This window comes from Sinocyclocheilus anshuiensis, unplaced genomic scaffold, assembly GCF_001515605.1.
Source record: "Sinocyclocheilus anshuiensis isolate Anshui unplaced genomic scaffold, SAMN03320099.WGS_v1.1 scaffold4627, whole genome shotgun sequence".
Taxonomy (NCBI): Eukaryota; Metazoa; Chordata; class Actinopteri; order Cypriniformes; family Cyprinidae; genus Sinocyclocheilus; species Sinocyclocheilus anshuiensis.
This window is the reverse complement of record NW_015551223.1, coordinates 5,667-32,331: the sequence shown is the minus strand read 5'-3', so window position 1 is coordinate 32,331 and position 26,665 is coordinate 5,667. Positions and strand designations below refer to the sequence as shown.

General features: G+C 37.9%; 2 protein-coding genes across 2 annotated transcripts; one reads left to right on the top strand and one right to left on the bottom strand.

Annotated features, from left to right (window-relative positions):
- Nucleotides 1-801: 801 nt before the first annotated feature.
- LOC107663430 (receptor-type tyrosine-protein phosphatase beta-like) lies at nucleotides 802-7,756 on the bottom strand. Its single transcript, XM_016453666.1, has 6 exons — nucleotides 7,580-7,756; nucleotides 7,222-7,276; nucleotides 2,936-3,199; nucleotides 2,243-2,506; nucleotides 1,804-2,079; nucleotides 802-1,076 (listed from the first exon to the last, which is right to left on the bottom strand). Exons 1-6 carry the CDS (start codon nucleotides 7,754-7,756, stop codon nucleotides 802-804), a joined length of 1,311 nt encoding a protein of 436 aa, XP_016309152.1.
- Nucleotides 7,757-12,782: 5,026 nt separating this feature from the next.
- LOC107663431 (receptor-type tyrosine-protein phosphatase beta-like) lies at nucleotides 12,783-26,136 on the top strand. Its single transcript, XM_016453667.1, has 9 exons — nucleotides 12,783-13,186; nucleotides 13,365-13,653; nucleotides 16,876-17,139; nucleotides 18,424-18,687; nucleotides 19,452-19,721; nucleotides 21,934-22,206; nucleotides 22,969-23,235; nucleotides 24,678-24,938; nucleotides 25,377-26,136. Exons 1-9 carry the CDS (start codon nucleotides 13,133-13,135, stop codon nucleotides 25,646-25,648), a joined length of 2,214 nt encoding a protein of 737 aa, XP_016309153.1. The 5' UTR covers nucleotides 12,783-13,132; the 3' UTR covers nucleotides 25,649-26,136.
- The last annotated feature ends 529 nt before the right edge of the window (nucleotides 26,137-26,665 follow it).

Sequence of the window (26,665 nt, the reverse complement as noted above, 5' to 3'; positions counted from 1 at the left end):
GCATTCTAAAATTGGATCAAAATATCAAACATGATTGACAGCCTTCGAATCGACTGAACATCTGGGCAGAAATCCGTGCAAAAGTCATATCATATTCCAGCCTTACCTATGTAATTCTTTCATTAAAATTTTGTATTCTAGAAAAAGTTGTTTTATTTTCATGGAGTGGGTCACCCCTCATAATGGCTGCCATGTTGAGATCACATTATGCAGTGATGTAGAGCAACAAAGTGACCATAAGTCATTCATTTTCAGTGAGAGTTGGTGATTTCAAGAAGAAAGAGCAAGCTCACTTACTGTCGATCATAGTGATAACGCTGGTTTTTGTGGTTGGACTCTGCTTGTCTCCAGACATCACTGTGATGTAGATGGTGTAGTTTCTAAAGGGTTCCAGCCTGTCAAAATGCTGCGAGAGAGCATCATGTCCCAGTGTGTAGGTGTACACTGGCATCCTGGACCCTTGTTTGCGGCATTCCACAACATAAGAGTCGTAATCAGACTCTGGGGTGACGTAGACATGTGGGGGCGTGTTTAAACGAGTCTTTTTAGGAGGGCGTGGACGAGTCTTAACTTTTATAAAGAATATCTCTTTGGGTTTGAGACTTTAGTCTTTGCAACTTTAGGGAGCTTATCTATGCACGAACAGCTTGTAACACTCCAAAGAGAAAGGAAAACTTGAAATCGCATCATATGACCCCTTTAATAAATACATTTTCTGAAGAGTGACGGGATATTTTTAGCGATAGCAGGTAACTCTTGTGAAGTATTTTAACTAGGAAATATTACATATAGAGCAGAGCTTCAGTATTCACCTGTACGTGCCCATATAGACAACTGACTACTCAGCTTCCCACTCCTGCTGATGATCATCATCTTATACAGCGTCCCCGGCAGCAGGTGTGTGAAGGACCAGCCCAGAGCATCTTCTCCCAGTGTCCTGTGGGACTGCATTTCCTCAACCTGATCGTACAGATACAGATCAAGCCTGTCCACCCGTCCCTCCGGTGCAGCCCAGCAGAACGAAAGTTCAGTGCTAATGTTGGAGCATATGTATAGCCCGGTCACTGCTGCTGGACCTGAGGAGATTAGGACATCAAGTCTTGTAAACTTGCCATTACGTGATTCTGGGAAAGACTTGGAATCTTTGTTTTTCCATTAACTTGGTTGGAAAATCTGTGGAATTCTGCAGAATTAATCTATTTGAAGTAAAATGTGTTAAACAGAGCTCAAAGTACTCTTAATGCTAGATAGTAAGATATGTTATAATGTAGATAAAATATAACAGATTTTTTACTTTATTTTTAATGTATTAAGACAAAAAATGTAATAAAAATAAAAAAATATATATATATAAATCTTCCATTTACTGGTTACTGGTCATAACATTAGGAAAATCTGTGGAATTCTGCAGAATTAATCTATTTGAAGTAAAATGTGTTAAACAGAGCTCAAAGTACTCTTAATGCTAGATAGTAAGATATGTTATAATGTAGATAAAATATAACAGATTTTTAACTTTATTTTTAATGTATTAAGACAAAAAATGTAATAAAAATAAAAAAAAATATATATAAATCTTCCATTTACTGGTTACTGGTCATAACATTAAAATAATTTTTGGCTTATAGGTCTAAGAATTTTAATGTATTGTGGGGTTTGGTTTTATACATTAAACTGAATTAACTGGATGACTTAAAAAAAAAATCAAAACTCAAAATACATGTATGAGATTCAGTCGTGTGGTGAACTGATGACATAATGTAAATACACATTGAAAAACATGCTATAGGATGCGTGTCTTACATGTTTGTCCCTCGGCAGTGATGTCCTTGCTTTTGGCAGTGCCACTGAGTGTCTGAATGTGTGCTGTGTACCACCTTCCTGGAGTTAAATTTGTAAACAGGTGGTGGTTGTTAGTAACGGAGAAGTGCACCGAAGCGCTGGCGATAACTTGGTCACTCTCATCTAGTAACTGTAGACTGTATCCATCACAAACACCCACAGCTGCCGTCCAGCTCACTAACAGATTGTGTGTGCTGAGTTCATTATCTACCCGCAGGTTGGTGACTGTGGAGGGGTCTGAAACACACATAAGCACACATTAGACTATACGTTCTGGTTTCAAACACTTCTTGTCTCCCTGAGACAACATTATTGTATTAATCAAATTCATGTAGTATCATATTTCCACTAGAAGATCTAGTTCTGACATGTTAATACAGTTCATATTTGTATTTCACACCTGTTCTGCCACTAGTTGTACTGTTATTTGTCTGCGTTCCACTGACCGACTGCACAGTAACTGAGTACAGTTGACCAGGTACCAGGTTGTGAAATTCTGTCTGTGTGATGTGTTTAGGAACATGTCTGATGTCCTGGACATGTGTCTCATGAAACAGATACACTGAGTAAAAGTCCAAGTCTCCATCACCAGAGGACCAAGAGGCTCTGAGACTGCTGTCTGTGGTGCCAGCACTGAGACGAACACTCCGAACCTGACTGGGTACTGGTTGGCAAAATGGGAAAAAAGGCACAAACTGTGATGATGATAATGATACATTTGGATTCAAATCCTGTCAGGTTCAACATGTAATTCAACACATAATCAGTGTTAAATCTGTTCAAATTTAGCACAAATGATTTACATTTTTTTTAATAATATTGTACCTCATAAACCACTGCTTGATGCAATGCTACAATAGTTAGCTTCATTATAAAACGTATTATAATTATAGGGGAATTTCACAAACATATGTCCAGGTTGCTTTTTGCGGTAAAGCAGATCTAAAAGACAGTATTATCATTATTCACAATGTTATTATGGTCATTTCTTATTCAAGAATATATATATATATACAGTATATATAAAAATACATGATTATTATTATATGTACATGAACAATAAAAAGTTGTCCACTGTAAAACCTTACAGTACCTGTGCGGCCCTCAAGGATCTCTGCACGCTGGTATGACCCGCTGTGAGTAGACAGCACGATCTTGTAAAGCCGACCTGGTGTGAGCGTGGAGAACATGTGTTCCCTAACCGTACTGCTCAGATTCACAGCTGGTGACACCTGCGTGTCATTGAAGAGAATCTGAACCTCATAGTTATCGACATCTCCTGGTGCAGATGCCCAGTTCACTCTCAGAAAACTGGTTCCATACTCTGTTAGGGACAAATTACCCACAGCACCCGGAACTGAAAAACACAAGGGTGAAATAAGATTGTTTATTGTAGTCCACTGATTACATCATTATTCCTACTAGAAAGTAGAAAGAAAATAAATAAATGCATACGTACATACATACATGGGTCAAAGACGTTAAGATGTCTGCATCAAAAAAAATGTACAAAAGTGATTTTATGTCCATAGAAAGCACATTAAATGTAAGTAAAGTGTCTACTTTTAAGGTTTCAAATAAGTTTTTGGAGGATAAAATGTCAAATCCTGCTGTACATGAGACAGTGGTGGATCAAGACCAAGGAGTTTTCCCCATGGGGCAACCCATTTCGCATCATTAGGGTTATATGCACAGATGCCTTTGTTCCCTAGTGATGTGTAAGAAAACTTGGTTCTTGTTGGTTGATTGTTGAGACTATTCTTAATTCTAGAGCTATCTCCATGAGGAAAAGAGTACGCTTTGAAATTGAGACTCTTCACTTTGTGGTGCAGAGAACACCAGTTGGACCCAGTCAGCTGCCTGATTGATTCAGTGCAGGAGTTCCTTCAGGATCGCTTTTCTGCTGGGATATCCCCCCCCCCACACACTTAAAAGGTTTACATGACAGCCATTAACCTTTAGGTGGTGATTCATTGAGGAGACACCCTCTAATGTCTTGTTTCCTACGCGGCAGAGGCCTGCAATTCATTAAAGAGTTTCGGGGTGGGATTTGGCCATTGTTTTGGTGGGTTTGTTTATGGCAACCTTCCAGCCTATTGAGTCAGCTTCAGAGAAACGTCTGACTCTCAATATAGCATTCTTACTTGCAATCACTTCTCTAAAAAAGCGTAGGAGATCTGCAGGCCCTGTCTGTTGCCTCTTCCTGCCTTGAGTTTGCTCCTGGCATGCTGAAAGATCTTCGTCACTCTAGACTGGCTAATGTGCCTAAGGTGCCTACCAATGCTCTATTATTTTGCAGACCTTAAAGGCTTTATCAATGCCTAGAAGCACAGTGAAGTCTATTATTAAGAAGTGGAAGGTATTTGGTACAACACAGACCGTCCCTGGATCAGGACGTCACTCCAATATGGATGAAAGAGCCAGGAGGAAACTGGTCAGAGAGGCTACCGAGAGGCCTACAGCAACTCTGAAATAGTTGCAGGAATTTATGACAAAGAGCTGTCATTGTGTACATATGACAACAATATTACAAATTCTCCACAAATGTGGCTTGTATGGGAGGGTTGCAAGAAAAAAGCCTCTCTTCAAGAAAGGCCACATGCAGTCACGACTGAGCTTTGCCAAAACTTCTTCTGAGGTCACATGGAAAAAGTTGTCATGGTCAGATGAGACTAAAATTGACACCAAATGATATGTCTGGTGGAAATGCAATACAGCTCATCATCCAAATAACACCATTCCTCCAGTAAAGCATAGAGGTGGTAATATCCTGTTATGGGGGTGTTTCTCTGCAGCATGGACTGCAGCACTTGTCAAGATAGAAGAAAAAATGGATGGGGAAAAATACCATCATATTTTTGAGAAAAATCTGCTGCCCTCTGCCAGAAAGTTGTCAATGGGAAGAAGGTTTACCTTCCAACATGACAATGACCCAAAGCACACAGCAAAACTGAGCACACAGTGGTTGAAGGAGAAAAAGGTGAATATCCTTGCATGGCCTAGTCAGAGCCCAGACTTAAGCCCCATTGAAAATCTGACATTTTTGTGACATGTTGGTGTTATATCTTTCACTTGGATGTTATACTGTAATGCCTAGTTCACACTACAGGATTTTAAGCCCGATATAAGCCCGATTTGCAAGTTAAAGAGCTCGCCGACAGGTCGGGCTGTGATCGTGGGAAAATCAGCGGGTGATCAGCGCTTTCTAACTATCCTTCAACAAGCTCAATGGGAAAGCTTTCCATCCGAGGTGGCACAGCTAGTGGGAAAACAACTGAATACTAACAGTCGACTTCTTAGCCTTGCCCCTGAACTTGACTGTACAAGTCAGCTCCTAAAGATAGGAGGTTGTCTTCACCGCTGTGAAGAGATTGAGCCTGAGTCAATGCATCCTATTGTCCTTGATCCCCAACATCCAGTCACTACCCTTCTCATTAAGGACTATGACATAAAGCTGTTCCACCCAGGTGCTGAGAAAATACTGGCAGAGATGCGTAGGAAATACTGGGTCCTTCGGGGTAGGGAAGCAATCTGATGTTATCAGTGCAAATATTGTCCAGTATCTCAGAAGTTTTGTAAAAACCCACAGATACCTAGGATGGCAGATCTGCCTCCAGCCAGACTATGTCTATTCGAACCCGCCTTCTATTTTACTGGCATTGACTGTTTCGGGTCATATTAAGTAAAGATTGGATGTAGAAGTGAGAAGCGCTGGGGTATTCTGTTCAAGTGCATGACTACATGTGCAGTGTATATTGATCTCCTCCCAAGACTTTATACAGACTCCTTCATTATGGCCCTCAGATGTTTTATAGCCAGACATGGGAAACCTTTTGAGGTTTTATGTGATCAGGCTACCAATTTTAAAGGAGGGGGAAAGGAGCTGCATCAGACATATGCTGAACTAGTTCCAGAGCTTCAGGAACAGCTTGCCTGTCAGCAGATTATCTTTCGTTTCAACCCACCTCATGCCCCACATTTCAGTGGGTTTTGGGAAAGGGAAATTAATTTCTTGAAACAAGCTCTACAGGTCACTCTGGGAGCTCAACTGATACCAGAGGAAACACTTCACACTGTGCTCATCAAGATTGAAGGGATCCTAAATTCTAAACCTCTGGGGTATACATCCTCTAATGCCTCTGATCCAGATCCTATTACTCCTAATTCTCTCCTTATGGGGCAGCCTGATTCGTCCCTTCCTCAAATTATATATCCTCATTGTGAACTATTGAGTCGACGTCTTTGGCGTCATGGCCAAATCATAGCAGATCACTTTTGGAAGTGGTTTATCAAGTTCTATTTGCCTGGTCTTCAGACAGCAAAGTGGCAACTAGAGTCACCCGATATCAAGATGGGAACTACCGTTATGATTGTGGACCCTAATTTTCCCAGGGCCCTGCAGCCAGATCTATCAAGTATTCCCTGGGGTGGACAAAAGAATCATGACTGTTGAGGTGAAAGTTAAGAACATGTCTTATGTGCGACCTGTGGCAAAGGTTGTACAGCTACCTGCGATACCAGAGTGAAATTGATTTTGGCCTTTTTATAATGTACAGATTTCTTCATTCTTTAGAAATCTGGGGGTGGCTGTTAAAAAGGACCGTTGTAAATTTACTTTGAATTTGTATCTATGAAACTTGTTCTGGTAATCAGCCAATGTCAGAGTGTGCTGTCAAAGCAACAACACAAAGACTCCACCCATTTCCAGCAGGTGTCGGTGATTAGCATTTGTACAAATAGCCCCGCATGCAGTGGGTGAAAGCTAACTGGACTTGATGCTTTCCTCATGTTTGGTGTTGTGTGCGTATATTAGTTTTAGCAGTTTCCTATAACGGGCACTTCTCGTGTTTATTGCCATCTTATGATAAATCGCTTGTATTCCTCAACTGTAAGTCGCTTTGGATAAATGCGTCTGCCAAATGAATAAATGTAAATGTAATGATGGAAGATGAGGGGGGACCTTGGAGACCACACACCCCTTGATGTATCACCTGATGTCATTATCTATGCCTGGCCACCAGAAACAATCTTGAAGTAGCAAGAGGGTTTGAACAAGAGCAAGACCCTGCAGCGGATAGTGAGGACAGCTGAGAAGATCATCGGGGTCCCTCTTCCCTTTATCTCAGACATTTACACCCACACCCCTTGATGTATCACCTGATGTCATTATCTATGCCTGGCCACCAGAAACAATCTTGAAGTAGCAAGAGGGTTTGAACAAGAGCAAGACCCTGCAGCGGATAGTGAGGACAGCTGAGAAGATCATCGGGGTCCCTCTTCCCTTTATCTCAGACATTTACACCCCACGCTGTACTCGTAAAGCCATCAGCATTGCGGGCGACCCCACACACCCCTTTCATAAACTTTTCACCCTCCTGCCATCTGGCGTGACAGCTTCTTCCCCCAATCCATCAGACTCCTCAATTCCAGATGACTGAGGGGATAAGAACTCATCACACACTGGACTGATTTGAACCACTCTCACACACCTCCCAATCTATTATCTACCTCTGCACAAACAATTTTGCACAAATTTTTGCACATTTTTGCTGTCTGCACTGTTCTCTCAGTATGCACGCATGCACTTTATGTAGTCCGTGTTAAACGTTTACAATTCTTGTTTTATATTCAGCTCTTTTTTTACTCTTTGTAAGTTTTTTTTTTAATAGTCTTCTTAGTTCTTATTTAACTTTTACTCCAGTGCTGTCAGCACTCCCAAGCCCAGTGGCTGTCACACCTCTTCCCAAGATGGCCGCCAAGCCAGAGTCTCTCCACAAGATGGCCACCATTCCAGAGTCTCGTCCCGTCCCGTCATGGCGAACATGCCCAGTGCCTCAAGGTCAGTCCCAAGGTGTCCGAGACTGGCTTCCAGGTTCTGGCTTCCACCGCTGGTTTCGGCCAGAGCAGCAGGCATCCCAAAGGCCTCAGACCTAATTATCAGTCTGTTCCCCTGCTCCCTGTAATGGCGGTCGCCATTCTATGTGTTTGTGCCACACACACCACCGCAGTTCCCCCAGAGGTGGCAGCCTCCGCTGCAGAACCTCCCAAGGCGGTGGCATCTGTTCCAGTCCCCAAATCCAGTCCTGAGCCTGCTCTAGTCCCCGAATCCACTCCAGAGCCTTCTCCAGTCCCAGTGTTTAGTAAGGAGTCAGCTCACGAGTCCGCTCCAGGATTGTACCTGTTTGCGGTTGTTTGACCCTGCCTGCTTTGACCACTCTTCTGAATACAGCCCGCATTTGGATCCAACTCTGTTGTCACATCTCCTACATTACATTGACCAATAAGTTTGTCATCATTGTATAATTTCTGTTAAAATTATTTGTAGATTTTTAAAAAGTGCATGATCGTATGAATTGAAAGTTTAATGACATTTGTAAGCATTTTAATTTACATTAAATAAAGATCTGTTAATCATTAGGTAATTTTTAATATGTACATTAGTAAACATTAACAAGCACATTATCTTATATTTCTAGCTATGTGAAAATATATGAACTAACAATCTGTAAAGCATTATATAATGTTTGTTAATTTATTAATAACATTTTTTATAAAGTGTTACCTATGGAGGGGGACAAATTGACAAAGGTATATAGCATGACAATATTCATAGTGCCCTGATAGCGTCACAGATGTGTTCTTCCATTCATCCCCAATGTGTATCCAGACCCCACTGTACACACTTCAGAGGTCCAGCTTCGTGAAAATGGAAGTACCATGGAATTGTTCAAATTGTTAATTTTTTGGTATCATTAATAGTTGTAGTATTTGCCTTTGTATATCTATCTCAACAATCAATCTCATTAATTTTATTACAATTGTGTCTTCCTTGGGCTGACAATCAAAGTCGCTACTAGTTATCCGAATTTCCTCAGATCTTTCAGATAAATCAGTTGACCAACTCCCTCCAGTTGGCATTAACTATAAATTGTTGAACAGCCCCCTGTTGGAAGTGTTCTCATAAAGCCAAGGTAAAGTCCTTGACTGGTGACTAAGTGAGGCGGGAAGTGGTCTACTGATATACTCATAACTGCACATTAAGTGACATGTGATCCAAAACTCACAACACCATCGGAGTACCAATCAATACACACAAGACCCTTAAGTTCCAGCCCCTGTCCCCAGATGTGACCATTCCCAGAGAGCCATCCAGCATTGTCTCATTAAGTTATTTCATAATTTGATTGTCAAAAAAGATAATTGAATTTCATATGTACTGCCACAGCTCACCAAAGTCACATGAAATGTTGCCAGCCACCTGACACAATTCTTAACACTTTGTAAAGAACTTTATCTATTTTGTTTTATCTATTTACTAAGTCAACAGAACTCATTCTGCAGAATGTACAACATGGTCACTGAAACCCTCTTCTGTACCAAGTGTAGAGCCTTGCATGTGTCCTGGAGTCAGACTGTCCTGCAGCAACTGGATCTGGGCCACTGCTGAGTTTTGTGTCATCCTCATGCGGATGTACACTTTCTTTCCACATCCAGTTGTTAGCCCATCATCAAATATATATATATATATATATATATATATATGCAAATACTTTATAAATCAGATATGTAATATATATATATATACATGAATGTGTGGATTTGCTGTACCTAAGGTATGCCTGTGATATGTGGCTCCTGCGTGAGCGTGGCCTAGGTAACAGCCCTATGCAGGTGTAGCAGATGTCAAGCAGTACCCTCGGGACAGAAGCATGACCACACATGGATGAGATGAGTGATGGAATTTATTCCCCTTTAAAGAAGAGTAGTATGAGGCAAAATTAGTACAAACACACCGATAGGCCTACTCTCTCACTCCCGTGCTTCCCGTCTGCATTCACAGTGAGACTGAGCGCGAATGCTTAAAGGAGAAGTGAGATACATTGCACATATACATGTAGGCAACAAAATAAAACAGTATTTCACAAAATATAACAATGTAACATAACAGTTAATACAAATAAACACTCAGCATACTTGCAACATTCCATCATGCAAATACTTAATGAAAAAAATGAAAATGTATGTAAATATTGTGTGAAATAAACTTCTTTTTATACAATTATGCTGTGTCACTCAACAAGACTGCACCATATGGTAATTAACAATGTAAGTCTAACGAATACTACAGCTTAGACTGTCACTCAATTGAATTCACACATAAAACAAATTATTTAACCATTAAGTGCACAAACATACCTTTAAAGAAGGGTAGTATGAGGCAAAATTAGTACAAACACACCGGTAGGCCTACTGTCTCACTCCTGCATGGAAAAAACACAGATGGGGATGAAGCGCCAAAACATTTCACGATTCACTTTCAAAGAGAATTCACTAATTACAGATACACGTCATAAAATACATATTAACAAAGTTTTAACACAATATACACAGTGATAAAGTTACAAACGCAAATAGGACATATATATGAGAGAGCGAAAGATACCGTGCTTCCCGTCTGCATTCACAGTGAGACTGAGCGCGAATGCTTAAAGGAGAAGCGAAACCTCTTCCTAAGGTGCTCCACTAATTAAGACCCCACCTACAACAATTGGTAGGAACTCCCAACTGGAACCATTGAAACTAAACATGAATAGCAATTATCAAAACTAAACATTAAATACAAGTTTTGATGAAGTTAACACTTTCAAAAAATAACTTTCAACACAAACAATATAAAATAAAATACTATAAAGTAAATGATATAAAATCAAATATAAAAGTCACAATCAATTGGCTACACAGGTAATCATACAACTGCGTGAGAACCACAGTGAGGAGTGGCCCCAGCTTCAGGCCCGGTACACCACACAATATATGGACTTCCTCAATCAACCCAGTGTCACATATAAACCAGAAGAAGACGATGATGAAATAAAATGAAGTTTAATTGATAACTCAGATTCGACAAAGTGTGCATAGCACATACAACACTGGACAACTGAAGAGTGCACAAGAAGGAACTTTAAATACACAGTGATGACAAAGTAGTGAACAGCTGTGATAATAATCAATGCCCATAGAAACAAATGAGTGGCGGGAAACAAAGACACATGATGAATGAAAACAAACTAAAAGTCCATGATAGCTAAGACAAACAGAACATAACTGACACCTATTGACACTAGGGTGTTATCAATAATATTCCAGGAACCCCCAGAGCCTACAGTGCTGTCCAGCTGCAAGTAGCTGCTCATCATATACAGCCAAGACATCCTGACTAGGCTGGATGTCTTGAAGATGGATTCCACTAAAAAGGTTAGTGGTGGATTTTGGTTAATTAATGCTGGTGTTTATTATATCCCAGCATGACACTCTTTGATGTGATGTTTCATTACATTTACATCATGCTTCATATCATGTCAATTACAGAACGTCAAGAAGCTGGCTGGGACAGCGAGGGGAACAGGACTCTGACTCACCTCTGTTGGCAACGAATTTGGCCATGTGCTCATAAGTGTGCTGACAGCCCAGGAAGGAGCAGGACTGGACATGATGATGGATGGTCTTATGAAAAGGTACCAGATGGCTGATGTGGATCAAACTGCTGTGTTGTACCTGGACTGTGGGTGCTGACGTGGGCGAGACCAAGCTGAAAACCAGGTTCAGAGGTTGACCAGATCTTGTGATATGCTTGGACATCTGGCAATTTATGCGCATGATTGCCTTGGGGTGTACAACTAATGCACATCAGCTGTATCCCATATTCATGTCATGGCTGTTAGCATGCATGTTTCTATGCTTTGCAAAGCGAAGAGAGAGCTGTTGATATCTGGCCTGCCCTGACAGATCTTAGCATGAAGAAGCCGGCTCTCCACATGGGAGGAGGACCAATGGAAAGGAGACTAGCATCATTTTTTAAATTAAAGGTTGTTGACTACCAAAATGTCATAATATCAATATCTGGTGGAGCTCCGGGGTCACACAGCCCTCACCCTGACCAACTAGGAAGCCAACACCATAGTTGCTATTTGGTGGAACCTGGATGACCGGGACAAGCAGCAGGTGGTGTCAAGTCAAGTCACCTTTATTTATATAGCACTTTATATAATACAGACTGTGTCAAAGCAGCTATACAGTGTTAAACAGGAAAATAATGTTTAAATGATGCAGACAAAATTCAATTCTACGGTAAAGCATCTCCAAAAAAAAAAGGACAATTGTAAACAGTCAGTTTTTCAGTTAAAGTTCACTGTTGATTCAGTTCAGTTGGTGTACACAGCTTGACACCAGAGGCAACTGCTAAGTGGATGCTTCAGAAGACCAAAGAGGCCAACTCATACCCCTGGAGTGGAGAGCACCAGCAGATGTGTGCTGGGTGCAAGAAGTGGGTGCACCTGCTCAGTGATCTGACTGTTGCCATCTGGTGGAGACCATCTTCATCAGGCTTTTCACTATTCACCCAAGCCCTAAAAAGCAAGGGAACCCTGTTGAGATTGTTCTCTGATCCTTCCAGACTATTGCAGGATGAAGCAGATTGTACTGGGCAACAGCTTGGTAATGGGAGGAACATCAATGCAGCTGGTGGAAGTTAACCAGAACACCTTGATTCAGTGGTACACAAACAGATAGAAAAAAACAGGAGCTGTCTGTGCAGCAGGTCAGGCAAAGCAGAGGCAGACTTCTGTTCTTGATGTTAGACCCAACATGTCTCCTAAAAAAGTTTTCATAAGTTTTGTTTTTACATTCAAACATCTATGATTAACAAATTATCTTGAAAATGAAATAATGTTCCTTTATACAACTCTCTTGATGCAAGAACCTTTACAAACCAATTGCTAGTACAAGATTTCTCTGTTCAACACATCCTTCTGCGGGAGCACTGAGAACACAGGAAGGAAGTGGGGTTGGGCTGTGCTGTGCTGTATGTTCATGGAGCCCAAAGTAATTGACATCTATTGTTCCAGCAAAAGTTCCAATTCACTGGCATTTATGACCTTAAAGCTTCTAAAAAATATTTTTGCCTCATTTTTGTGCAACTATAGTAGAGTTAGAGTATTTTAGGCAAAAGACTGCCATCAGAGAGACTGCAACGTGTCTCCACTGGACTACGAAAAAACAATGCTTCTGTAGACATTTGATTGAGGATATCCTTTAGAGACGGGATTATTTTCCTTCACACTTTCCTGATTGTTGTGGGCTAATGAGTGAAAGTGAGCAGTTCCCACAGAGGTCCTCCAGACTGGATTATCAGAAATACTTTAAAACAACACTCTGGAATATACACTAAAGAATGATGTGCCTTTTTCAACTGAATTTCTGTGTATTAATCAAAAACATTTAAAAAAATAAAATGCTGAGAAGAAAAAACATTCATGTAGCTCTTTGGGTAGCATGTGGAATATTGGTAAGTTTTAATAAACATATTTAAAATAATACTAATACTAATACTAATAGTCTTCTTGTAAAAACTTGATTTCTTCTTTCAAAAAATACTTTTCTATATGTGGGACTTATGCATGCTGTTTTATGAGTCCAGTAAAGTGTTTCTAACTTTTTTTGTCTTTTTTCTTTTTTTTATGTAGAGTACCGTGGTGGTAGACACAAAGGAATGTAGCATTAAAGTTGTGAAGGCCATTTCTACCACAGACTCTATATGCATCACGCTGGACAACGAAGATGTGAAATGCCAATACACCATTTCTGTCAGGGACAGACACAATGATTCAAAAGACTGTCATCAAGACCAGGAACATTTCACACATTTTGAGTGCAAAACTGAGAATTTAGATCCTGGAACGTGGCATCAGCTCGATATAATATCAAAAGTGGATGAAAAACAACAGACTCAACACACTGTCTCCCTGCCAACTAGTAAGAATCCTGCTTTTTAATATTTGAATGTTGTATTCTTTGCATTGTGTTCAATCTGATACAAGTCAAGTCAAGCATCTACATCATTACTATCGCCAAGCAAACCTCTATAGCAGTATTAAACTTGAGTGTGCGTAACTCACAGCGTTTATTCTCCAGACATGAATCATTCCTCAAATCATGTTGTTTATTGAAAAGAGGAGCTTTTAGAGGATGTTATTTTACTAAGGGTTAATACTTAGAAGTGGTTAATTACAGAGATGCGGTTAAAAAAATACACAACAATGGTGACTCTAAAGATAAAAATGGCTGTTTTTGTCAAATGCCATTAAATTTGAAAATTGAATTCTTTTTTAAACATCATAACTCATGCTGACATAGAGTGATGGTATTTCATCAAATCAGTGTAAAACAACAAAAACAACAACAGCAGTAATGATATAATAAAATGACAAGCAAAACACAAGCTGTCTCTTCAACATTTTTCTAATTTGGCTGGCACAAAAATGTGACCTCATATTTTAGAAAGCAAACTTACCATCATATAAACCACAAAGAATATTATTTACTCACTGTTGTCAGTTCCACAAATGTGGCCAGGTTGTAAAGAAATGGTTGTGCAATATTTTTTAATTGTATCATTTACTATTTATTTATTTATTACTGCGAGCATGATATATATCGTTTGTTTGATGCTAAATAAATAAATAAAAAAGAAAGATTACTTTAACTAAAACGTTCTCTGCTTGCAAAGATAATATGCCTGTATAATATTTTTTTTGCCATTTTGCATCCATATTTGTTGTAAGATGAGATGTATCACATATTTATTTTTATTATAGTAATACATGATATAAAAATTATTTAAAAAAAATCTGGATGCAGATGCACAATGTGCGAGCTGAGAATAAAATAAAGAGAGTAAAATAAAATAAACATTGCTTTGTTTCAATAGTGCTTTATAATTAAAATAATTGTATAAAATAATATTGTGTTAAATATGTCACAGCCACTGGAGCCTCATCAATAGGGCACATATGTGCTTACTAACGTGCTGCAGTGAGGACATGTGTTTGTAGGCCAATCTGGAAGTTAGCATCACCCCCGACCGACAAAAAAAAAAAACGACATGATAATCTTCACAAATTGACAACTTTTATGAATTTAGCCTATATACAACTGGCAGAAGTAATAAGTTAAATGTGGACTATAAACTAACTACACCACAGTTGCATTACTTTAAGCGTCACCACCACTAAGCTTCAACAACTCTTTCAGTCTTGATTTTTTTTTTAAACATTTTCCCTGAAAGTCTGAGTTAGAATAGTTTGCAAGAGCACGATTATAAATACTGAGGATGTAAAAGTGGATTCATGAGTACATGAGTTTTCCTGTTTGACTTGATGTTTCATGACCCCGATCGACTCTGTAGCCCCATTTAACTTGTTAGCAACCCTCTTTATGAAGTAAAGTAAAAGCTTTAAAAATCACAAAGGGGTATTGTAGAATAAAACATGAAAATATCTTGAGCTTGTAAATACCACAGACACAGACATTATTTCAGATATTTAACCAAGAACCAATTCAAAAACCCACTTCAGAACATTGGAACAGGAAGTGCAAAAATTCTAACTAGTGTCAGGGTTTTGACCTACAAAAATATATAATTCCTGCAGCACTCTGTACCTTTTAAGTAAACATAACCTTGCTTTGGAGCCCGCAGAGAGAGTCTGCCCAAAATGACTCGGCACATTTGTTTGAACTGACCCATTCAGGAAATTCCTAAATTCATAATTCCATAAAAATTAAGTAAAATGTTTAAAATTTGGATTTCTGTACACACTTAGACTGAGAATGAAGTTGAAGTTGAAGTATTAACACACTTTTGCACTTTAAATCCCCTTTATGGGAGCAACTAGATGAAAGAACTTGAAAAAAACACAGATTATGTAAATCTAGAGTTCTATGTGTTGAGCAAATTCAAATGGCCAAGTGTCAAAAGCTCTTATAAATATGAGGAAAGGTTGGCCTGTACTGATAATGTGCTGTGTATATGTAACTGGGCTAAACTCCAAAACAGGAGTTTGACTGTGGGTCATTTCTTTCAGTTCGTTCACCCCCTCCCATCCGGCTCATTGTTCTTTTGTTCTAATATATACAAAGACTCGTTAGCTCTCAGAGATCTGATTACAGTGACAGTTATATAACATGTACAGTGGACCCCAAAGTTGTTGTTTTTTTTTGATATTTAGGTTACTTATGATTGCATTTAAGAACAAAATATAAAAGAAAGTGACTAAAAATCTGTAGCTGTAAATATGCATTAAAATATCTCTAGGCATATTAGACAGAGGCTGCTTCATACAGATTTCTGTGATTAAATCAAAAGCAATGGTAGGGGCAGTTATTCTCATTTTGTATTTTAGTTATTCAGCCGTGTATTTTATTAGCTATCTTAGATAATTAACATGATTAACATGATCAAAAATTGTTAAATAAACAATGACTGGGTCTCAAGGAGAGAGAGAGTGAAAAAAGTCATTAGCAGAGGTTGTCTGAATTTGACCTTCAACCTTAAAGGTTTCTTATCCTGTTTTCTCACAATACCCTTTCAACAAAGAGCTTTCTTAAAAAAGCAAAGAGCATCGCTGTCATGTTTGCACATAGGTTGTTAGACATTCTGTTCCCTTCACTGAGAATAATTCACAGCAGGGCACATTGTGTCCATACCTTTTCATTTCTATATAATCTATCATATTTTAAGGATTGTTATGAAAACGTTTGTCAGAAGCTAAAAAACCAAAGAGATCACTGCTTATCATCTGCATGATTTGCACCATTTAATCTATAAATATTACTTCATTGCAATAAATTTAATTGTGTCATATACACTTTCTAAAACATGCTTTTAGTCAAGTAAGTAAATTTTAGAGGTTTTCAGTATTAATCACTTTTAACTTGACATGCCATATTGAAAAAATGCATCTGCGTCAGTCATGGCACTAAACAGTTACGCTACAGCCAAAGTTCTAAAAAATGTATTATAATATACTGTATGTCTGCCACAGACAGATTCACTTTAATCTATTTTTATGTAGATTTTAACATATTTAATGCTTCAGTTAATTTGATTTTCAAATTGTCCTTATTTTAACATACTGTATGTTTTTTTTTTTTTTTGGTATTTCACACTGTTGACATTTCTGTATGTCTCTTGGTTAGGACCTTCAGCAGTGGAAAATCTCTGGGTTTCTGGGGACACAAACAGCTTGGACGTTTCATGGCAGCCTGGTCCAGGCAAAACAGAGCGATATCAGATCAAGCTTCTAGACAGCAGAGGCATTGGTTCTATCTGGAACACAACAGTTGTTAGCACAGCAACCTCGTATACAATAAAAGGGCTGATTCCTGGCGGACTCTACAATGTCACTGTCATTACAGAGGTTGGAGAGCTACAGAATTCAGCGTCTAGACAAGCACAAACAGGTATTTTGCATTGCATCAAGTAATGAATGAAATAACAAATGAACAGATTTGACAATATACACATTAAAATGTTGCTTCTGTCATCACTCTTTTATAAATGTGAATGTGTGCGCGGCTGTGATCATATATTTGCCTGTATGATTTCCTCTGCTGTATTTTAGGCAGACATGTTAACACCCTTTCCTGTTTTGAGTGCTGAAATGTCACTTGTGGCTCATGTTATGTCACGTTACGTCATGTTGTCTCAATTATGAAACATGTTGCATTGATTATAAATTCCTACGTTCATTGTCAATCTTTGAGATCTTGACAGCAAATCCTCAAACATACTTAACTTGATTACATTCAGTTTATTTGGCTTATCAAATCACTGTGAAGCTGCTTAGACACAATCTGTATTGTATAAAGTGCTATAGATCAAATGTGGTCAGGTTCAGTCATTCAACATATTTTTGAGTTTAATAAAACCAAAATAATTTAGAGAATAATGAAGAGTATAAAATAAAAACACTTACGGCGTTACAAAAGATATCAAATATCTTGCAAATGATTGCATCTTCAATAAAAGTTGACGCTTAAACACTCGGTCACAACAACCAGCGATTGGTGTAATGAAATTTTATTTTTTACAGAAGTTCGCTCAGAGGCAATAACAAAAGACAACTAACATACAACTTAGCACAAGAAGCGTTATAGTTAACAAAAGTAATACATTTTACACACACTCTTACACTAAAGTAAAGTCACACACCACACAACACATCTCAGCGGGGCGAGACATGGCACCATTTTTAACTAAAAATGGAAAATGTTTTATACGATTTGGCCATTCATTTACACAACAATGGTGTTTTGGGGGCCAGGAAATGCAAACTTTTGAAAACATGTTTCAAAGTGCACGCTTTTGAAAATGATACTGTTATTGTCTCTTTGTATTGTGAAAAATGCTATGCAAATAAACATGAATTTAACTGAATTTTATTTATTTTTTTTTTTACAAATGACCTTAGTCAATACTTCAAAGTCAACATGAAACAGTGTTGCGTCTCATTTTATTTCTGTAATGTGGTGTTTTTCCAAGCAGAACACGATATTAAAAAAAAGCAAAGCAAAGAAAAGAAAAAATAAATGCTGGCTTCATTTTATCCAGCAATTGGCTGAAAAACTGGGTATTATATACCCTAGTGGAGCAAGAAGATCTCTTTATCTCTTTTGGACTTTAAACATAGGCATTATAACATATTTAGCAAGTAATGTAACTGACCTCTCCATCTCTCTTTACAGTACCAGCTGCTGTTTCTAACCTCAGAGTGGAGAACAATGGTGACCAGAACACCCTCAGAGTTCTGTGGGATAAAGCCTCTGGTGATGTGGACAGTTACCTTGTCAGTCTGACATTACCTGGTTCAAACTCTATTGAAAAAACCTTGTCCCCTAATAGTACAGATGTGGTGTTTGACAGTTTGAGTCCTGGAAAGACCTACCAAGTATCAGTCAGCACTAGGAGTGGAACACTTTCTAATAAGACATGGATCACAGTAAAAACTGGTAAGTACAGTTTATTTAACTTATTAACAATCCAAGACACTTTTTTTTTTTCAATAGTGAATTATTTATTCATAAATATCACTACATTTAGCTTTCCTAGTGTTGATGCTCATGTGGTCGTAATAATTGTGGGACGTGTTGCGCTACTCAGACAGAATTTTAATTTGGTCTAATCAAGGTCTTACTAGGCATACTAGAAACTTCCAGGCAGGTGTGTTGAGACAAGTTGGAGCTAATCGGCAAAAGTATACGTATACCACTGCACCAAAAGAAACCGATTGAAAGGTGTACTGTTAAAAATAACGTGTTTTACTTATCTTTTGTAATTCGGTTGACCAAAATGCATCTTATTACCAGGTGTAAACAGGGCCTGTGTGATGGACGAACAAAGTCAAACGCAGTAATTCCCAACATTTAGAAGACTATTTAACACTGGCCTCGGGCCTGAAGAAAGCCAAAAGCCAGATTTTAAAAGTGACCTATTATGCCCTTTTTTGTAACATACGTCTCAGGTGTCCCTAGAATATGTCTTTGAAGTTTCAGCTCAAAATACCTTTAGGTTATTTATTATTTCATGTTGTAAATGCCCGTTTTGGGGTGGAAGCAAAAACATAATTTTCTCGTGACACTGCAGTTCTTTGTCATCATGAAAGTTTATTTTTTGCATGCATTTGAAAGTCTTGTCCGTTTAAACTTTCAAAACGCTGTTATAGTTAACAGTTGCATTTTATCATTTGCATTTAACATTGTGTTTTTCCTATTAGAACCAGGGAAGGTGTCAGATCTGGTGATGGAGAACCTGTCTGACCGTGGCGCCCTAAAGATCACCTGGACACCCCCTTCCGGAGAATGGGAACACATCCGTGTGGTGCTTTCAAATGGAAGTGAAATCCTTGCTAATCAAACTGTGGACAGAACGGCAAAGGAAACACTCTTGTCATGGCTAAATCTGCATCCTGGCAAAGTGTACAGCATGGCGGTCAGTGTAGAGAATGGAGGCCTGGCTAATACGGTCTATTACGAGGAGGAAATAGGTAACCATGTGTCAATACTCTGAATCGGTGGTTCTCAACTCCAGTCCTGGGGTCCCACCAGCACTGCACATTTTGTATGTCTTCCTTATTTAACACACCTGATTCAGATCATAGGAGAGAGCTCCATGGACTGAACTGGGTGTGTCAGATAAGAGAGACATACAAAATGTGCAGAGCAGTGGGTTTCCAGGAGCGTAGTTGGGATTTTCTGCTCTAAATATTTATTTTAAAAAATCTAAAATTCATTAAGGAGAAGACACATTTACACCTGTTTTTGAAATTGCTTTCTGTTGATAATTAATTCTAATTCATTTTAACATTGCTATACTTGTGTGTAAGCCTTTAAAAGTGCTTGTGCCTGCAAACGCTTGGGATTTCAATTGGATACTAAAGAACTCTTTTCAGTCTGCTTTGTTCTGTTTGTCCTGACTATTCTCATTTTCTTTCCCACATTTTAAATATGAAAAAGACAACAGATACTGCATTCTTGTGGTCTGTTCTTCAGTTTAATCTTTTTTCTGACACCCATTTCAAGTGTTGGAGTCTCTATTAATTAGCTGATGAGTTGAATCAGGTGTGTTTGATTAAGGAGTGTTAGCATACTCCAGGTACGTGGTTGGGAACCACTGCTATATGTGACCCTGGACCACAAAACCAGTCTTGAGTCGCTGGGGTATATTTGTAGCAATAGCCAAAAAATACATTGTATGGGTCAAAATTATAGATTTTTCTTTTATGGCAAAAATCATTAGGATATTAAGTAAAGATCTTGTTCCATGAAGATATTTTGTAAATTTCCTACCATAAATATATCAAAACTGAATTTTTGATTGGTAATATGCTTTGCTAAGGACTTCATTTGGACAAATTTAAAGGCGATTTTCTCAATATTTCGATTTTTTTGCACCCTCAGATTCCAGATTTTCAAATAGTTGTATCTCGACCAAATTCTGTCCTATCATAACAAACCATACATCTTATTTATTCAGCTTTCAGATGATGTATAAATCTCAATTTTGAAAAATTGACACTTAAGACTGGTTTTGTGGTCCAGGGTCACATATATCATGAAAAGTGCACTGGAATGCACCAATAATCTTTCATTTTCTACCCAAAATACTCACTTGTTTTCACACAAGCACTTTTAAACATATTTTTCCCATATTTTTCAGATAAGGTCCCTATTAGCAGTTTTTACAAGAATGTTTCTAAAACATGGAAATACAATATTTGTTTACTGTCAAAATGATGAAAAGCATTTGTTGCAGTTAATGACAGAACATTGTTGACTAATGCTACATACATATACTGTATATTCCATAATATAGACATTTATTACTGTAGTACTCTCTTAAAAATAAAGGAATGCAACACTAGCACACTCTATACTGAGTAGACTACACTGTCTGATATTTTTAACAACAATACAAGTAGTATGCAACATGTAATTTTATTAGTTATTATTATTTTTATTATTAGTTATTTAATATTCTAGATTCAGTACTAGTTCAGTCAGCAGAATTTGTGGCATAATGTTGACTATAAAAAACAATTTCCAATTGTCCCTCCTTTTCTTAAAAAAATAACTAAATGACAATAAAAAAGGTATAGCCACAAGGCAAACAATATGCATGTTAACATGATTTTACTGTGAAAACATCACTTACTAAACCTTTCTGCTTAAAGTTATATTAAATTTTACAATTTTGACTTCATGACAACATAAGTTAACCCTAAAATTAAGTGGTTTATAACATAAGCTTCACATTTCTGCTGTTACAATAAATCCTCACTAAATTGCCCTGCCACCTTATTTTTTTGAAAAATAATACTGTTGTATGTTCAATTTCCAATTGTCCCTCCTTTTCTTAAAAAAATAACTAAATGACAATAAAAAAGGTATAGCCACAAGGCAAACAATATGCATGTTAACATGATTTTACTGTGAAAACATCACTTACTAAACCTTTCTGCTTAAAGTTATATTAAATTTTACAATTTTGACTTCATGACAACATAAGTTAACCCTAAAATTAAGTGGTTTATAACATAAGCTTCACATTTCTGCTGTTACAATAAATCCTCACTAAATTGCCCTGCCACCTCATTTTTTTTTGAAAAATAATACTGTTGTATGTTATTCCTAACATAGCGTTATTTCAAACTGTAGTTGGGGTTTTGTAGCATCTTTCTTTTGGTCTGCTTTTTTCAGGTCTTCCGCCAGTATCTCAACTGCACATTCGTCATTCAGACGAGACCTCCCTAAGCGCTCTGTGGATTCACGCCTCTGGCTCATCATCTCGTGATGGCTACATCGTACAGCTTTTCCAAAGCAACACATCTACGGCTATTCAGACACGAACCTTGAGCCGTGGTATGAGAGAGTGCACCTTTAATGTCCTCACGCCTGGTCGCCTGTATGACATTACTGTAACCACTACCACGAAGAACCTGCGTAGTTCTGCTACAGTAATGGGAAGAACATGTAAGGTTATCTTGCCATTTTCTAAGAAAAAGTATTCAGTGTCCCTTGTTTAATACTAGAAGTAAAAACTGTTTACTGTCTAAAAGTCTAGGTCATGTCTAATTTCAAAACTGATGAATATTCTAGGTTTTTTTTTGTTTTGTTTTGTTTATGTTCGCTTAGGTCCATTAAATAATATTTACATATACAGCTTTTGATTTTAATAATGTATTAATAATTGCTGAGATGAACATTAACTAAGAATTTATTGTTAGTTCATGTAGTTAATGATGCTAACAAATGGAACCGTATTGTAAAATGTTACAAAAATATATATTTCTAGCCTGCGCTACCTCATTTTCATTCACACTAACATCTGTGGAGTGGGTATTGAATGAAACATACTAAAAAGATAAAGAGATTTTCAGTAACTTTACAATAGGGTGATGTATGTAAACATAAACACATGTGAACTATTAGTGAACTAATAGGAAAACAACAATTAACAATACTTTGCAGAATTCTCTGATGTTAGTTCATGTTAATTTCTACATTTGAGTGTTTCTTTTAACATTTTTACATTGTAGTTCAGCTTGTTAATACATTATGAACTAACGTCAATTAAACAATGAACAGTAACATTTGTAAATTGCATAAAATGTGTAAATTTGTAAAAATACATTTCAATGCATTAACTAATTTTAACAAATAGAACTGTGTTTAATTATGATAGGAAATTACATATTTAAATAATCTGATTGCAATCAAATTATTTGTTCTCAGTACCTTTAAAGGTGAATCATCTGAAGCTAAGTAACAAGGGAAAATCAGATAGTCTGAATGCAAGCTGGGAGAAACCATCTGGAGATCTGGATTTCTACAACTTAGTGCTGTTACGAGTTGGATACACGGTGGACAACATTTCTGTTTCAGCAAACACAACCTCCACCCTGCTTCCCTTCCTCAGACCCGGTGCTTTATACAAATTGCTGGTTACCACTGTCAGCGGATCACAGACCTCCAAACTAGCTGAGGCCGAATGTCGTACAGGTAACATTAACCCAGTTGAAATAAGTGTTTAACAAAACACATGGTATGCACTTTCCATTGTTATTATGCTCTCTTACTCTGTTGTTATGCAGGACTTCATGTTTTCATAAGTATTGACATGTTCTTTGAAGCCTATACTGCATTATATAGAGATTCCAATGCATTCATAAAAATATATTATACATTATAATTTGTTGCATGTTACCTTAAACAATTGTTACCACGTTATAATTGTATTACAATCCTAACCTTTAAAGACTTAAATGTATTTCAATCATGACAACTCTCGGAACATTTTAGCATGGTGATGGATATGACAATGTTAATGTATTTGGTCTTGGCGGAACAGATCTGCTACGCTGCTGCTGAATTGCTGCTGCTGTTGGTTATTGCTGTAGTTGTAGATTATTACTGCTGCTGCAAGCAAGTACAGGAACTTGCTACTGCCAATGCATATGGCGATACGGTGCCATGAGTATTTAAGACATACTGCTGCTGCACAAATAGCATATAAAATAACCCCGTAGCAGATATATACAGGTGGAGCTGGGGAAGGTGGAGGGTTTCAGAGAACTCTGAAAGCGCGCTGCAGGAATCTCAAGTGAACGCTAGCCAGCCATATAAATGCAAGGCAGTAAGCTTATTGGCTGCATATGCAGCATGAACCAATCAGCTTGTGCCAAGTCGTTTAACTCTCTGAATATCATCAGTTACGTTAACACCCCGTCAGAATGTGCCATCTAGAGTTTCATGACTGAACTATATATTAATCCATCTGCCAAAAACACATTTTATATATTTTGTTTATATATGTTATATGTGTATTTCAGATCATGTAAAATATTCTACTAATTAACTACTAATATAGATTTTATATTTCCCCGTAACTATTTTCCCACAGATTAAAATCATGACAGAACTGCAAAACAATTTACAGTTCAATACAAAGGGGATTTATGGAATTTCAGGAAGCTCTGCATAAAAGGAGCAGGTCATATTAAACACATCCTGTCGGGCTGAAATGCTCTTTCTATTTTCAGCCAGTGTTTAATGAACTCTTGTGAAGTTGCCCAAACAATGGAGGATAGTTACACATTCTACAACAGCTAGATACACTATGTGTACACATTAAGCCAGAGCCTTTTATTGATTAAACATGTAATGTATCATTTTTTTTGTTACAATATTTTTTTCATATTCCAATTTAACAGTGTTAGCTATAAGTAAGCCAATTGTAAGTTGATTTCTCTAAAAGTTTAACACTCTGATTATGGGATGCTTAAACAAAGCATTGATCTGTCTGAATGAAAAAGAAAATTAATTTTCAGAAGTTTAAGCATTTCAAACGGCAGCGAGCACCTTTATTTGACTAACCTATTGATCACTTTTTTATTATTATTATTCTTGCTGTACTGTATCCTTCTCTCTGTGTTTTTTTTTAGTGCCCGCTGCTGTTTCTGACATAACCGTCACTAACAGTGGTCCAGATTTTCTGAATGTGTCGTGGAAGGCAGCAGAAGGAGATGTGGACAATTACATGGTGATGCTAAAGGACCAGGAGAAGATTGTACACACACTCACTGCGTCTAAAGCAACCGCAGAGTCTGTGTTCAGGAGTCTGGTTTCTGGCCGACTGTACACCATCTCCATTACCACACACAGCGGCAGTTACAGGAACCAAACACTTGTACAGGAGAGAACGCGTAAGCAATAATAGTAGCATTGTTCTTATAGTTCTTAAATTACAGAAATTTCATAGCAAAATCAAAACAAAAACTTTTTTTGACACTTTTTCCCATCACAATGTTTTTCATTAAATTGTCATTACAATAATGAAATGAATCAATTAAATTTTGTTCTCCCCAGATACTTAGAGTTGTACTTTACAAATATACTTTTATAATTCAACTAATATATATTTTGTTTCAATATTATGTTTACACTAGGCTACTAATAACTGAAGGGGCATTAATTGTCGTGTCAAGTATATTTTAGGGCCTTTGACAAGTTTAATGTTTTTGGGAGGTTTCCATAAAGCTTATTTATCAGTCTTTTTTCCCCCCCTCAATGTGTTGTTTTTAATGTTACATTATATTCACAATAATTTGAGAATATTAAAATTGCACTATTTCTTCTTTCAGAGCCATCCACAGTCCAGAACCCCGCCGCCATCCACTCAGCCAGAGATGACTTTCTAAAGGTTTACTGGAATCATGCATCTGGGGACTATGACTATTATGAAGTGGCGATCGAGTATAACAGCACACGTCTTCAAAGTCAGAAGCTCAATAGGATACAAAGTGAATGCGAGTTCAATGATCTGATTCCAGGACGTCTCTACACTGTGACCATCAGCACCTGGAGTGGCCAGTACAACTCGACTGTCTCTATACATGGCCGAACATGTGAGTGACATCATGGTTTTGCATCTGTTTTTCCCATTATCAGGTGCAGGCACTGATGTTTTCGCAATCTCTCATTAAAAATAAATAATATTAAGACACTGCAAATCACTGTCAGTGTGAACGCCACTTAAATTTGGAATCGGTATCAAATTATACTTAAAGGTTTTTGATATACTGAACTATTTGCATGTATCACATTAATTAATTTGACCTTTAATGTGATGCGTACGCTTTGATATAGTGATGAATCATAGTCTTGTCATTGGTTAACGTCATTGGTGAGACATCATCCCGTGATGGATAACAGTGTAATTCAGAAGCTATAAAGGATATCCGGACCAAAGAGCTTCAGCTTCTGATTGTCTGAAGTGTGAAGCTCTCAGGCATGCCGGAAGTATGGCAAGGTGACAGCGTCCAGATTCATATTGAGCACAAAGCTTAAGTAGCAAGAGCTTGAGATGATGGCATGGACTCTACAATGGGTATAGAAAAGAATGCAGGACACAATTTTTGTTTTATATCCAGCTGTAGTATTTACTCAGTGCAACTTAAGCCTAGTTCACACTACACGACTTAAAGGGGTCATATGATGCGATTTCAATTTTTACTTTCTCTTTGGAGTGTTACAAGCTCTTGGTGCATAAAGAAGATCTGTAAAGTTGCAGACTAAAGTCTCAAATCCAAAGAGATTTTCTTTATAAAAGACTTGTCCACGCCCTCCTAAAACGCCTCGTTTAAACACGCCCCCACATGTCTACGTCACTGTGTGGGAAGATTTGCATAACACCGCCCAAATGTTCACGCAAAGAAAGAAGGCGTAACTTTTATTCTCGCTGTAGTATTGTTGCCGCTGGCGCCATGTTGTGGAGATGCTGTGTGTTTAGTTGTGAAAGCGAAACTACTTTGTTTGGCCTTCCAAAAGAGGACGATATCCGCTTCGGCATGCCTAGAGCTGATCCGTGGTGGTCACTGAGGAAATACATCAACTTCACGCTGTGGATCGCCGGATCGGCTTTCACCGTGGA

Coding starts and splice junctions, on each gene's coding strand:
- LOC107663431 (XM_016453667.1), top strand. CDS start 13,133: ATGCTGAGAAGAAAAAACATTCATGTAGCTCTTTGGGTAGCATGTGGA. Junction 13,654..16,875: donor CACTGTCTCCCTGCCAACTA/GTAAGAATCCTG, acceptor TCTCTTGGTTAG/GACCTTCAGCAGTGGAAAAT. Junction 17,140..18,423: donor GTCTAGACAAGCACAAACAG/GTATTTTGCATT, acceptor CTCTCTTTACAG/TACCAGCTGCTGTTTCTAAC.
- LOC107663430 (XM_016453666.1), bottom strand. CDS start 7,756: ATGCCTGCTGCTCTGGCCGAAACCAGCGGTGGAAGCCAGAACCTGGAA. Junction 3,200..7,221: donor AGAAGCTGTCACGCCAGATG/GCAGGAGGGTGA, acceptor TGTGTTTTTCAG/TTCCGGGTGCTGTGGGTAAT. Junction 2,080..2,242: donor TACAACTAGTGGCAGAACAG/GTGTGAAATACA, acceptor TGTGTGTTTCAG/ACCCCTCCACAGTCACCAAC.